Source organism: Emys orbicularis, chromosome 15, assembly GCF_028017835.1.
Source record: "Emys orbicularis isolate rEmyOrb1 chromosome 15, rEmyOrb1.hap1, whole genome shotgun sequence".
Lineage (NCBI taxonomy): Eukaryota > Metazoa > Chordata > Testudines > Emydidae > Emys > Emys orbicularis.
This window is the reverse complement of record NC_088697.1, coordinates 69,571-84,337: the sequence shown is the minus strand read 5'-3', so window position 1 is coordinate 84,337 and position 14,767 is coordinate 69,571. Positions and strand designations below refer to the sequence as shown.

Sequence of the window (14,767 nt, the reverse complement as noted above, 5' to 3'; positions counted from 1 at the left end):
CTTACTTCTTTTGTCCTTTCTTCTGTTTCCTTCCCACCACCAGGAGGTAGGGGTGTGTGTGTGGTGTGTGTGTGTGTTGCTGGGGGTGCTCTGCATCTCCCATTGTGGGAGGTCCATCGAAAAATGTGGGGTTGAAATAGTGCTTGGACCCCACTGACATTAGATGCTGCCACTTTGGTCGTTGATGCTCCAGTTGGATGGGGGGTGGGGAAGGCACCTCCTAGGGAGTCCAGGACAGTGTGTGTGGGTCTCTTTTTGCTATGAGCTGCTGAAGGAGTTGGGGGCTGAAGGCATCACTGAGAGGGGGGAGTGTGGGCCCAATCTGCCCTGGGTCCCGGAGTTGGGAAGGGGGCACATTGCCCCACCATGCTCCTGTCCTTTCCCCAAGTGGCAGCACGCGTCACCCTGTCCCCTTCTCTCCCTGGTGCAGGGACCCCCAGGGACTCGGAGGAGGAGGAGGAATGGGTGGACGTGGTCACAGAGGAGTCTGCTCTCAAAAACATCCGAGAGCAGCTCCAGGGCCGAGAAAAGGTGCAAAGGTTCCCCAGCTGTGCTGGAACCGAGATTGTCCTGCCCCTTCCCAGCACCCTGACCCCCTTCAGAGGGTCTTGTCTCTGATGATCCACCCAGCCCTAATGGGGACCTTTCTCTACCATGATCTGGGACCCCCAAGATGGGGGTATTTGTCACAAACCAGCTGGGTCTCCTCCCCCCACAGGTACTGTCCCAGGTCCTGACCCTGCTTGTGTAGGAGTTGTGGGTGATTTGGACAATGGGCGGGTCCCCACTATCCCCCATTCAGGCCTGAGTCCTGCAGCTGGTGGTGGGTGGGGCAGGGAGGTCCCTGGCTAACTGACTCTCTCTCCCCTAACCCCACTCCTGGTGGGTGCAGGATGAGGCCTAGCAGCTCATGTTCCTGCACGCCATCCACCTGAGTGTCTCCCTGCACAGCAGAGAGGGCAGGACACATTGGAGCCGCACTGCTGCAAGGCGGCTGTGGTGGAGAGGATTGTGGTGAGTGAGACGCGGTGCCCAGCAGCTGGAGGGAGGACAGACATGGGAGGGGCAGGGGTCTCCCCGGGCCAATGGATGGGGGATGGCTGGTGCTGGAGGGGCAGCTGAGGGCAGGGATTGCTGGGGCTGAAGATTGGGGAGAAGAGACAGGAGAAATTCTGAGATTGGTCACTAGTGGGCAGGAATCGGAGGAGCGGGAGGCAGGTGGGCGGATCCTGCTGGCTGTGTGGGGTGCTGCCTGTGTAATCTCCTCACTGGCAAGTGTAAATGAGGCCAGAATGTCACATGCTACTTTGTCTCCTTTGGGTCTCACAGGAGCTCATTGAGGTGCTGCCTGATAACTCTCCACCCAGCGGCGTCCTCGCTAACTCCCTGATTGCTGTGGGCAACCTCAGGTACCGAGACCCTCCCGCCCGGTTCCCCTAACCCCGGTGCTGCTCAGGCCCAGGGCTGGGAGTCACTGCCCCTCCCACTCCCAGCTCACCTCCCAAGGGTGACACCTGTGGCAGAGGTGGTGGGAAGGTTCACTCTCTCCTGGCTGGGCTGTTCTTTTCACTCCAGTAACATTGCAATGGCTTTGGGGAGAGGCTCACTCCCAGGATCAGATACAGGAGGGGCAGCAGGGTCCAGGGAACAGGCACTATTCCTGCCCTGCCACTGTGTGTCTGGGAAACCTTGGCCTTATCATTGGTGCCTCAGTTTCCATTTTCGCCAGCCTCTGCCTAGTTCCCTGCAGCTTCGCGGCCGTGTTGGTGCCAGTCCCACCCCCGCACTGCACAGTCTAATACCGGCTCCTCTCTCTTCCCAGCACCATGACACCTGCCCTTGAGCCAGAGCTAGAGACCCATCTCCTTCGAGCTGCCCTGCATGCTGTCTTCACCCTGGGCACGCAGAAGGACACCACCCAAGTCCAGGTAGATCATGCTAAAGTCATGGATTGAAGAACCAGCTGTCATCCTGCCATGAATCCTGGCTAATTGCCAGCAGTGGGATGTGAATGCGAGAGGCCAAGATATGTTTTGGGGGGTCTCACCAGTGCTTCCCAGGGACCCCTCTTCCCATCCCGTGGCAGGTGTAGCCCCACTTTCCCTAACTCTGACCCATGGGTCTCCCTTGCTTTGCAGGATCTGCATAGGGTCTTGCCACACCTTGTGGATGCCATGCTGGGGAACCTGCTGGCAGAGTCCCCAGACACGGACAGGCTCCACTGCATCTTGGAGGTGAGGCCAATGAGAGGGGTGGGGGCAATTTTTCCTTCACTCTTAGATCCATTTTCCAGTCTGTCCTCCTAGCTGGGTCCCCAGTAGCCCGTCCTCGGTCAGGGCAGTCAGTGCAATGCAGTGTCAGGCCCTTCCTCCTTGAAGGTCAGGGGAAGGAGCTGGGACTTCAAGCCAGAGCTCTGCCTGGTTCTGTTGAGCACTAACCACAGGGCCCCTGGCTGGCTTGGGGAGTGAGAGTCTGAACCCCTCCTGTGAGATCCAGAAGATGGTCCTCAGAGAAGAGTCACAGGCTCCTTCCTAGAGAAACAGAAGGACCGCAGAGAATCAGCCCTTCTCTCTGACGGGCCCTGAGATTCCTGGGGGGATTGTGCTGACACTCAGTCCCTTCACCCAACCAAGGACTCGAGAGGCAGGGAGGGGTGGGGATCTGTCTCCTTCCTGTTGAGCTGTTCAGGAATCAGGCGTTCAGGGAGGATGGGACCAGCCCCGACACCGAACATTGTTCCAGTCTACAGAGACAATGACAAGTTGTGACCTGCAGGATACAAGCATCGTCCTGGGGGCAACAATCCCCTTCTAAAGCTCTGCAATCAACGAATCAGATATGCCACCCTGCGCACAATGTCTCAGCCCCCTGGAGATTGGGGAGGGGGGGGTTCATTTGCACAACACATGCACCTGCCCATTGATCCTGAGCTGCCTCCTTTCCCCGCAGCACATAACTACTGGATGGTGTCCAGGGTGTCGCAGGAGAGAGCCAAGGCCATTAGGAGCAGCACGGCCCTGCTCCGACTCACCATCACCCTCCCTGAGTTTGACGTAAGTGACCTCTGACCGCAGCTTCCTGACTCCAGGCGTAGGCGGGCTGGCTCCAACTGGCTGTAGGATCTGCTGCTGAAGGGGCTGTGGGTTAAGAGTGTTCCTCCTGGGGAGGCAGAGGCAGAGCAGAGCTTAGCTGGAGTCAAGTTCTTCGTGTCCTGGTTAAGTGGTGACTGGGCTTTTAAGGGGACCGTGCTCCAGGTTCATGCCTTCCTGTCATCCTGGAGCAGCTGGGGAAGCAAGTCCTCATGGAGGGCCCTGCCCATATCCCTGTTCTCCAGGCTCCCTTGGGGGCAGAGGAAATTAAGGGTCTAGCTCTACCTTCTATCCTCTAGGATCTCCTGCAGAGGGGCTGAGGGGAAAAAGAGAGTCCTGGCCCACGGGGGACTGGGAGCTGACAGGAAAATGCTGATGGAGTCCCCTCTCCCTCTCCCTCTCCCTTCCATTAGAACTCAGCAGAATTCCCCAGGATGGGTCACCACGTGGCACAGCTGGCTCTGTTGATCAGTGACCCAGCCCAGGACATCAGCCGGCAGGCCAGGGAGGGGGTTTACCGGCTCTACCAGCTGCTGCTGCACCAGAGGGGTAAGGAACCCAGCTGGGAAATGGCACCCACTAGAAGAGTGAGACTGGGACCCCAGCCAATTTCTCTCAGACTGACCCCGGCTGGAGGATGAGTCTCTGTCTGTCTCTTTCTCTGTTCTACACCCCTCCCCTGCAATTCTGTTGGGCCAGGCACGCAGCGAGCACTCTGCCCACTGTGCAGCCACCAATGGGATTGGAAGGACACAAGCACTGCAACCAGAATGACAAATGTGTGCGTCTCTCTCTCTTTCCCAGGGCTGGGCATCCATGAGGCCGAAGACCTGTGGTGCTGGGACTGGCACCAGGAGAGCAGGCTCCTGGGCTACAGGAACACAGCCAGGATGGGGGAGGTAAGGACACTCTGCCAGGGCATGAGACAGCTCAGGGAGTGGGGGTGGCTGGGTCCCCTGCAGTGGCTGCCTCCTGGAGCCACTAGATGGAGATGCCGTTCTAGCCCCAGGAGTTGGAGCCTGGCTCTGGGCAATCTGCTAATGCCTCGCATCCTGTTGGTTTTAGGTCTTGGAAAGTTCTTCTCGGAAGGGCAGAGAGGATTCTTCCTCCGGACGGCAGTGCTGGCCATCCACAACCCCCTGCTACATGTCAAGCAGGCTGGGCTGGTCCCTCCTGGGGGAAGCCCAAGAGCTGATGGGGGACAAGGTAAGCAGCTGCATCAGGAGATTGGGGCTGTGCCCAGGCCTCATACCCATCCTATTGCCATTCGCTGGCCTGGCAGCAAGGAGCCTGGTGGGGAATGAGAGTGAGAGCAGGTGCTACTGGGAAGGGAGATGAATTCAACTCCATGAGCAGGAGGGAACCAGCTTGTCCATGGTGCAGCTCCAACACAGCTCTTTAGCAAGGCTAATTAATGACAAGCATTAACTCATTATGGACTTATGTTCTTAGGGAATGGTGCGTTCGCTGTCGGGAAGAGTAGACAAGTCCCCTAAGTGCCCTCTGCGAGCCTCTCCTGTCCCAGAGGGCCTCACCTAGTTCCCAGTGGCCTAGTGTCCATGTCAACCAAGCCACCACCTATGGAGAACAGCAGAATTCAGTCAGCAGGGGCTGCTAATCTGCCCCATTCACCAGGGCTGCCATCCTGTGGCTTCAGCGTTAGTGTCTGGGATGACTTGGGGCAAGATCTCAACCTCCCCGCAACCCACTTCACTGCTGCCAGAATCCCTCCTGCCCCCCCTGCTAGAGCCGCCTCCCTGCCCAACCTGGGTGGGGGTGGAGAAGAGGGTTCTGAGAACTTGAGCTGTGGTTTGGAGGTGGAACAGCTGTCAAGGGCACTGAGGGGGAGGTAGCAGGACCTCACCCTACAAGGAGGGGGGTTGGCACTGGAGGTTACTAGAAAGGACAAGAAGACTCCATTCTGGGGGTCAGGAGGTGAATCCATCCCTCAGTGGTGGGCAGGTGCTGGGTGGAAATGCTGCTGGTTCCAGGTGCCCTTAATTCCCCCTGATTCCTCGGGGCGTTTGAGTCTCTGACAGGTTCTCGTTCCCTTGCAGCAGGAGGACGTCACGGCCAAAGTGATGCACCAGCTCCGCATCATCCGGCACTTGCGCCAGGTGCCTGAGACACTGCGGGGGCTGTGCCTCTGAGGCCATCAGCAACTCCTGCTCCCTGCTGCAGGTACTGCTCTGGCTCACTGTAAATGGGGAGCTAGTGGAAGGGGAAATGGAGCCCCCTGGCAGTCACTAAAAGGGAAAGTGGTGGATTCTCCATCTCTTGATGTCATTGAATGAAGACTAGATGCCTTTCTGGAATGTGTGTGCCCAAAAAGTAACTATTGTACTATACAGGAAGCCTGTGATATGCAGGGGGTTAGATTAGATTAGAAGTAACGGAAGAGGAGAAGGACCTCGGAGTCCTGGTTGACAGCAGGATGACTATGAGTCGGCAATGTGACGTGGCCGTGAAAAAAGCTAATGCGGTCTTGGGATGCATTAGGCGAGGTATTTCTAGTAGGGATAAGGAGGTGCTGGTTCCGTTGTACAACGCACTGGTAAGACCACATTTGGAGTACTGCGTGCAGTTCTGGTCTCCCATATTTAAAAAGGATGAACTCAAACTGGAACGGGTACGGAGAAGGGCCACTAGGATGATCCGAGGAATGGAAAACCTGTCGTATGAAAGGAGACTCGAGGAGCTCGGTTTGTTTACCTTAAGCAAAAGAAGGCTGAGGGGGGATATGATTGCTCTCTTTAAGTATATCAGAGGGATAAATACCAGGGAGGGAGAGGAATTATTTCAGCTCAGTACTAATGTGGACACGAGAACGAATGGATATAAACTGGCCGTCGGGAAGTTTAGGCTTGAAATTAGACGAAGGTTTCTAACCATCAGAGGGGTGAAGTTCTGGAACAGCCTTCCGAGGGAAATAGTGGGGGTGAAAGACCTCTCTGGCTTTAAGATTAAGCTTGATAAGTTTATGGAGGGGATGGTTTGATGGGATAACGTGATTTTAGTCAATAGGTCAATAACGTGCCATCGCTGGTAATTAGTAACATTGGTCAATGATGGGATATTAAAAGTTACTACGGAGAACTTTTTCTGGAGGGTCTGTCTGGAGAATCTTGCCCGCATGCTCGGGGTTAAGCTGATCACCATATTTGGGGTCGGGAAGGAATTTTCCTCCAGGGTAGATTAGCAGAGGCCCTGGAGGTTTTTCGCCTTCCTCCGCAGCATGGGGCAGGGGTTGCTTGCTGGAGGATTCTCAGTGACTTGAAGTCTTTAAATCACGATTTGGGGACTTCAACATCTGAGTCAAGGGAGTGAATTATTCCAGGAGTGGGTGGGTCAGCTTTTGTGGCCTGCATCATGCGGGAGGTCAGACTAGATGATCATAATGGTCCCTTCTGACCTTAAAGTCTATGAGTCTATGAGATGCTCTAAAGGTCTCTTCTGGCCATAAAGTCTACTAATTTTGGAAGAACTGAGTGTAGCATTGGGAGCAGCCTCTGATGTTTTACTGTCTAGCCGGCTTGCTTCCTAGAATGAACACGCATTGAGTGGGGTGATCTACAGAGAGTAGCTCAAACCTTCAAAGTGTCAGGCCAGCATCAGGACATTAGCACTTCAGGGGATGGGTGGGTATGGCAGTGACATCACAAAGGCCTTTTGCAGGACCTCAGCCTATTGGTCAAAGGTGTTAGGGAGGTGGTGACCTCACAGAGAGATGCTGACATCAGCCAGGCAGGACAGGGGCGCAGGGCCAGGGAAACCTCAGAGACCCCTGTGGCTTTGCTTCAGAAAGTCTCCTTCTCGAGGTCTCTCTTTGAGGACTGAGAGAGTATTAGGGTTCACGTATGTGAGTGCGAGCAGGAGCCTCTTTCGAGTTTTCTCCTTTCCTTTTACTGATTTTACTAGAAAACCGACGTCCCTGTTTAGAAGGTAAGAGCCTCCAAGAGGTTTTGGAACCTGCTCAGTCTGATCCATCTGGTGCCAGCTGAATTCTAGGCATGGAAAACACTAGTTTAAGGTGGCAGAATTTTATTCCCTCCCTGGGATTTTGTCCCGTAGAATCACTGGGGACATTAGGGTTTGTCCTTTTCGTTTTACCTTTTCCTCCATCCCTCCTTCCTTTCTCTTCATCTCTTACTTCTTTTGTCCTTTCTCCTGTTCCCCTCCCACCACCAGGAGTGGGGTGTGTGTGTGTGTTGCTGGGGGTGCTCTTCACCTCCCCTTGTGGGAAGTTCATCCAAAACTGTGGGATTGAAATAGTGCTTGGACTCCACTGACACTAGATGCTGCGATCCTGTGGCTCAGCATTAGTGTCTGGGATGACTTGGGGCAAGATCTCAACCTCTGTGCAACCCACTTCACTGCTGCCAGAATCCCTCCTGCCCCCCCCTGCTAGAGCCGCCTCCCTGCCCAACCTGGGTGGGGCTGGAGAAGAGGGTTCTGAGAACTTGAGCTGTGGTTTGGAGGTGGAACAGCTGTCAAGGGCACTGAGGGGGAGGTAGCAGGAGCTCACCCTACAAGGAGGGGGGTTGGCACTGGAGGTTACTAGAAAGGACAAGAAGACTCCATTCTGGGGGTCAGGAGGTGAATCCATCCCTCAGTGGTGGGCAGGTGCTGGGTGGAAATGCTGCTGGTTCCAGGTGCCCTTAATTCCCCCTGATTCCTCGGGGCGTTTGAGTCTCTGACAGGTTCTCGTTCCCTTGCAGCAGGAGGACGTCACGGCCAAAGTGATGCACCAGCTCCGCATCATCCGGCACTTGCGCCAGGTGCCTGAGACACTGCGGGGGCTGTGCCTCTGAGGCCATCAGCAACTCCTGCTCCCTGCTGCAGGTACTGCTCTGGCTCACTGTAAATGGGGAGCTAGTGGAAGGGGAAATGGAGCCCCCTGGCACTCACTAAAAGGGAAAGTGGTGGATTCTCCATCTCTTGATGTCATTGAATGAAGACTAGATGCCTTTCTGGAATGTGTGTGCCCCAAAAAGTAACTGTTGTACTATACAGGAAGCCTATGATATGCAGGGGGTTAGATTAGATGCTCTAAAGGTCTCTTCTGGCCATAAAGTCTACTAATTTTGTTAAACCTGAGTGTAGCATTGGGAGCAGCCTCTGATGTTTTACTGTCTAGCCGGCTTGCTTCCTAGAATGAACACTCATTGAGTGGGGTGATCTGCAGAGAGTAGCTCAAACCTTCAAAGTGTCTGGCCAGCGGCAGGATATTAGTTAGGGTTACCATACGTCCGGATTTTCCCGGACATGTCCGGCTTTTTGGGCCTCAAATCCCCGTCCGGGGGAAAATCCCAAAAAGCCGGACATGTCCGGGAAAATAGGGAGGTAGGGCCCAGCGGTGCGGGGCCGGGGGCCGGCGCGGTGCTCGGCCGGGGGTGCGGGCACTTGGCCAGGGGCCAGGGCCCCAGCCGGGCAGGAGACGCCGGGGCCAGAGCCTCTTGGGGAGCCGCTCGGCCAGGGGGGCCGGACTGAGCCGCGCCGCACCCCGCCCCAGCTTACCTGCTGCCTCCCTGTTTCAGGCTTCCCGCGAACATTTGATTCCCGGGAAGCAGGGGCGGGGGAGGAACAGGGGGCGGAGCGTTCAGGGGGGGGCGGAGTTGGGGCGGGGCTGGGGCGGAGTTGCTGCGGGGCTGGGGGCGGGGAAGGGGCGGAGTTGGGGCGGGGCTGGGGCCCCATGGAGTGTCCTCCTTTTTAAAAACTAAAATGTGGTAACCCTATATTAGTACTTCAGGGGATGGGTGTGTGTGGCAGTGACATCACAAAGGCCTTTTGCAGGACCTCAGCCTATTGGTCAAAGGTGGTGGGGAGGTGGTGACCTCACAGAGAGATGCTGACATGAGCCAGGCAGGACGGGGCGCAGGGCCAGGGAAACCTCAGAGACCCCTGTGGCTTTGCTTCAGCAAGTCTCCGTCTCGAGGTCTCTCTTTGAGGACTGAGAGAGTATTAGGGTTCACGTATGTGAGTGCGAGGAGGAGCCTCTTTCGAGTTTTCTCCTTTCCTTTTACTGATTTTACTAGAAAACAGACGTCCCTGTTTAGAAGGTAAGAGTCTCCGAGAGGTTTGGAACCTGTTCAGTCTGATCCATCTGGTGCCAGCTGAATTCTAGGCATGGCAAACACTAGTTTAAGGTGGCAGAATTTTATTCCCCACCTGGGATTTTGTCCCGTAGAATCACTGGGGACATTAGGGTTTGTCTTTTTTGTTTTACCTTTTCCTCCATCCCTCCTTCCTTTCTCTTAATCTCTTACTTCTTTTGTCCTTTCTTCTGTTTCCTTCCCACCACCAGGAGGTAGGTGTGTGTGTGTGGTGTATGTATGTGTTGCTGGGGGTGCTCTGCATCTCCCATTGTGGGAGGTCCATCCAAAAATGTGGGGTTGAAATAGTGCTTGGACCCCACTGACATTAGATGCTGCCACTTTGGTCGTTGATGCTCCAGTGGGGTGGGGAAGGCACCTCCTAGGGAGTCCAGGACAGTGTGTGTGGGTCTCTTTGCTCTGAGCTGCTGAAAGAGTTGGGGGCTGAAGGCATCATTGAGAGGGGGGAGTGTGGGCCCAATCTGCCCTGGGTCCCGGAGGTGGGAAGGGGGCACATTGCCCCACCATGCTCCTGTCCTTTCCCCAAGTGGCAGCACGCGTCACCCTGTCCCCTTCTCTCCCTGGTGCAGGGACCCCCAGGGACTCGGAGGAGGAGGAGGAATGGGTGGACATGGTCACAGAGGAGTCTGCTCTCAAAAACATCCGAGAGCAGCTCCAGGGCCGAGAAAAGGTGCAAAGGTTCCCCAGCTGTGCTGGAACCGAGATTGTCCTGCCCCTTCCCAGCACCCTGACCCCCTTCAGAGGGTCTTGTCTCTGATGATCCACCCAGCCCTAATGGGGACCTTTCTCTACCATGATCTGGGACCCCCAAGATGGGGGTATTTGTCACAAACCAGCTGGGTCTCCTCCCCCCACAGGTACTGTCCCAGGTCCTGACCCTGCTTGTGTAGGAGTTGTGGGTGATTTGGACAATGGGCGGGTCCCCACTATCCCCCATTCAGGCCTGAGTCCTGCAGCTGGTGGTGGGTGGGGCAGGGAGGTCCCTGGCTAACTGACTCTCTCTCCCCTAACCCCACTCCTGGTGGGTGCAGGATGAGGCCTAGCAGCTCATGTTCCTGCACGCCATCCACCTGAGTGTCTCCCTGCACAGCAGAGAGGGCAGGACACATTGGAGCCGCACTGCTGCAAGGCGGCTGTGGTGGAGAGGATTGTGGTGAGTGAGACGCGGTGCCCAGCAGCTGGAGGGAGGACAGACATGGGAGGGGCAGGGGTCTCCCCGGGCCAATGGATGGGGGATGGCTGGTGCTGGAGGGGCAGCTGAGGGCAGGGATTGCTGGGGCTGAAGATTGGGGAGAAGAGACAGGAGAAATTCTGAGATTGGTCACTAGTGGGCAGGAATCGGAGGAGCGGGAGGCAGGTGGGGGGATCCTGCTGGCTGTGTGGGGTGCTGCCTGTGTAATCTCCTCACTGGCAAGTGTCAGTGAGGCCAGAATGTCACATGCTACTTTGTCTCCTTTGGGTCTCACAGGAGCTCATTGAGGTGCTGCCTGATAACTCTCCACCCAGCGGCGTCCTCGCTAACTCCCTGATTGCTGTGAGCAACCTCAGGTACCGAGACCCTCCCGCCCGGTTCCCCTAACGCCGGTGCTGCTCAGGCCCAGGGCTGGGAGTCACTGCCCCTCCCACTCCCAGCTCACCTCCCAAGGGTGACACCTGTGGCAGAGGTGGTGGGAAGGTTCACTCTCTCCTGGCTGGGCTGTTCTTTTCACTCCAGTAACATTGCAATGGCTTTGGGGAGAGGCTCACTCCCAGGATCAGATACAGGAGGGGCAGCAGGGTCCAGGGAACAGGCGCTATTCCTGCCCTGCCACTGTGTGTCTGGGAAACCTTGGCCTTATCATTGGTACCTCAGTTTCCATTTTCGCCAGCCTCTGCCTAGTTCCCTGCAGCTTCGCGGCCGTGTTGGTGCCAGTCCCACCCCCGCACTGCACAGTCTAATACCGGCTCCTCTCTCTTCCCAGCACCATGACACCTGCCCTTGAGCCAGAGCTAGAGACCCATCTCCTTCGAGCTGCCCTGCATGCTGTCTTCACCCTGGGCACGCAGAAGGACACCACCCAAGTCCAGGTAGATCATGCTAAAGTCATGGATTGAAGAACCAGCTGTCATCCTGCCATGAATCCTGGCTAATTGCCAGCAGTGGGATGTGAATGCGAGAGGCCAAGATATGTTTTGGGGGGTCTCACCAGTGCTTCCCAGGGACCCCTCTTCCCATCCCGTGGCAGGTGTAGCCCCACTTTCCCTAACTCTGACCCATGGGTCTCCCTTGCTTTGCAGGATCTGCATAGGGTCTTGCCACACCTTGTGGATGCCATGCTGGGGAACCTGCTGGCAGAGTCCCCAGACACGGACAGGCTCCACTGCATCTTGGAGGTGAGGCCAATGAGAGGGGTGGGGGCAATTTTTCCTTCACTCTTAGATCCATTTTCCAGTCTGTCCTCCTAGCTGGGTCCCCAGTAGCCCGTCCTCGGTCAGGGCAGTCAGTGCAATGCAGTGTCAGGCCCTTCCTCCTTGAAGGTCAGGGGAAGGAGCTGGGACTTCAAGCCAGAGCTCTGCCTGGTTCTGTTGAGCACTAACCACAGGGCCCCTGGCTGGCTTGGGGAATGAGAGTCTGAACCCCTCCTGTGAGATCCAGAAGATGGTCCTCAGAGAAGAGTCACAGGCTCCTTCCTAGAGAAACAGAAGGACCGCAGAGAATCAGCCCTTCTCTCTGACGGGCCCTGAGATTCCTGGGGGGATTGTGCTGACACTCAGTCCCTTCACCCAACCAAGGACTCGAGAGGCAGGGAGGGGTGGGGATCTGTCTCCTTCCTGTTGAGCTGTTCAGGAATCAGGCGTTCAGGGAGGATGGGACCAGCCCCGACACCGAACATTGTTCCAGTCTACAGAGACAATGACAAGTTGTGACCTGCAGGATACAAGCATCGTCCTGGGGGCAACAATCCCCTTCTAAAGCTCTGCAATCAACGAATCAGATATGCCACCCTGCGCACAATGTCTCAGCCCCCTGGAGATTGGGGAGGGGGGGGTTCATTTGCACAACACATGCACCTGCCCATTGATCCTGAGCTGCCTCCTTTCCCCGCAGCACATAACTACTGGATGGTGTCCAGGGTGTCGCAGGAGAGAGCCAAGGCCATTAGGAGCAGCACGGCCCTGCTCCGACTCACCATCACCCTCCCTGAGTTTGACGTAAGTGACCTCTGACCCCAGTTTCCTGACTCCAGGCGTAGGCGGGCTGGCTCCAACTGGCTGTAGGATCTGCTGCTGAAGGGGCTGTGGGTTAAGAGTGTTCCTCCTGGGGAGGCAGAGGCAGAGCAGAGCTTAGCTGGAGTCAAGTTCTTCGTGTCCTGGTTAAGTGGTGACTGGGCTTTTAAGGGGACCGTGCTCCAGGTTCATGCCTTCCTGTCATCCTGGAGCAGCTGGGGAAGCAAGTCCTCATGGAGGGCCCTGCCCATATCCCTGTTCTCCAGGCTCCCTTGGGGGCAGAGGAAATTAAGGGTCTAGCTCTACCTTCTATCCTCTAGGATCTCCTGCAGAGGGGCTGAGGGGAAAAAGAGAGTCCTGGCCCACGGGGGACTGGGAGCTGACAGGAAAATGCTGATGGAGTCCCCTCTCCCTCTCCCTCTCCCTTCCATTAGAACTCAGCAGAATTCCCCAGGATGGGTCACCACGTGGCACAGCTGGCTCTGTTGATCAGTGACCCAGCCCAGGACATCAGCCGGCAGGCCAGGGAGGGGGTTTACCGGCTCTACCAGCTGCTGCTGCACCAGAGGGGTAAGGAACCCAGCTGGGAAATGGCACCCACTAGAAGAGTGAGACTGGGACCCCAGCCAATTTCTCTCAGACTGACCCCGGCTGGAGGATGAGTCTCTGTCTGTCTCTTTCTCTGTTCTACACCCCTCCCCAGCAATTCTGTTGGGCCAGGCACGCAGCGAGCACTCTGCCCACTGTGCAGCCACCAATGGGATTGGAAGGACACAAGCACTGCAGCCAGAATGACAAATGTGTGTGTGTCTCTCTCTCTTTCCCAGGGCTGGGCATCCATGAGGCCGAAGACCTGTGGTGCTGGGACTGGCACCAGGAGAGCAGGCTCCTGGGCTACAGGAACACAGCCAGGATGGGGGAGGTAAGGACACTCTGCCAGGGCATGAGACAGCTCAGGGAGTGGGGGTGGCTGGGTCCCCTGCAGTGGCTGCCTCCTGGAGCCACTAGATGGAGATGCCGTTCTAGCCCCAGGAGTTGGAGCCTGGCTCTGGGCAATCTGCTAATGCCTCGCATCCTGTTGGTTTTAGGTCTTGGAAAGTTCTTCTCGGAAGGGCAGAGAAGATTCTTCCTCCGGACGGCAGTGCTGGCCATCCACAACCCCCTGCTACATGTCAAGCAGGCTGGGCTGGTCCTGGCTTACTCCCTCCTGGGGGAAGCCCAAGAGCTGATGGGGGACAAGGTAAGCAGCTGCATCAGGAGATTGGGGCTGTGCCGAGGCCTCATACCCATCCTATTGCCATTCGCTGGCCTGGCAGCAAGGAGCCTGGTGCGGAATGAGAGTGAGAGCAGGTGCTACTGGGAAGGGAGATGAATTCAACTCCATGAGCAGGAGGGAACCAGCTTGTCCATGGTGCAGCTCCAACACAGCTCTTTAGCAAGGCTAATTAATGACAAGCATTAACTCATTATGGACTTATGTTCTTAGGGAATGGTGCGTTCGCTGTCGGGAAGAGTAGACAAGTCCCCTAAGTGCCCACTGCGAGCCTCTCCTGTCCCAGAGGGCCTCACCTAGTTCCCAGTGGCCTAGTGTCCATGTCAACCAAGCCACCACCTATGGAGAACAGCAGAATTCAGTCAGCAGGGGCTGCTAATCTGCCCCATTCACCAGGGCTGCCATCCTGTGGCTTCAGCATTAGTGTCTGGGATGACTTGGGGCAAGATCTCAACCTCCCCGCAACCCACTTCACTGCTGCCAGAATCCCTCCTGCCCCCCCTGCTAGAGCCGCCTCCCTGCCCAACCTGGGTGGGGCTGGAGAAGAGGGTTCTGAGAACTTGAGCTGTGGTTTGGAGGTGGAACAGCTGTCAAGGGCACTGAGGGGGAGGTAGCAGGAGCTCACCCTACAAGGAGGGGGGTTGGCACTGGAGGTTACTAGAAAGGACAAGAAGACTCCATTCTGGGGGTCAGGAGGTGAATCCATCCCTCAGTGGTGGGCAGGTGCTGGGTGGAAATACTGCTGGTTCCAGGTGCCCTTAATTCCCCCTGATTCCTCGGGGCGTTTGAGTCTCTGACAGGTTCTCGTTCCCTTGCAGCAGGAGGACGTCACGGCCAAAGTGATGCACCAGCTCCGCATCATCCGGCACTTGCGCCAGGTGCCTGAGACACTGCGGGGGCTGTGCCTCTGAGGCCATCAGCAACTCCTGCTCCCTGCTGCAGGTACTGCTCTGGCTCACTGTAAATGGGGAGCTAGTGGAAGGGGAAATGGAGCCCCCTGGCAGTCACTAAAAGGGAAAGTGGTGGATTCTCCATCTCTTGATGTCATTGAATGAAGACTAGATGCCTTTCTGGAATGTGTGTGC

At 56.5% G+C, this 14,767-nt stretch overlaps 1 protein-coding gene across 1 annotated transcript in view; it reads left to right on the top strand.

The window, feature by feature from the left end:
* The window catches only part of LOC135889471 (zinc finger protein 271-like), a gene marked incomplete at its 3' end in the record, with an annotated part of 81,730 nt that overhangs the window by 62,333 nt on the left and 4,630 nt on the right, over positions 1-14,767 (top strand). Inside the window, exon 6 of the mRNA XM_065417340.1 lies at positions 9,772-9,880. Within this exon, the coding sequence (XP_065273412.1) occupies positions 9,772-9,880 (109 nt within the window). The remainder of the gene's footprint in view (positions 1-9,771; positions 9,881-14,767) is intronic.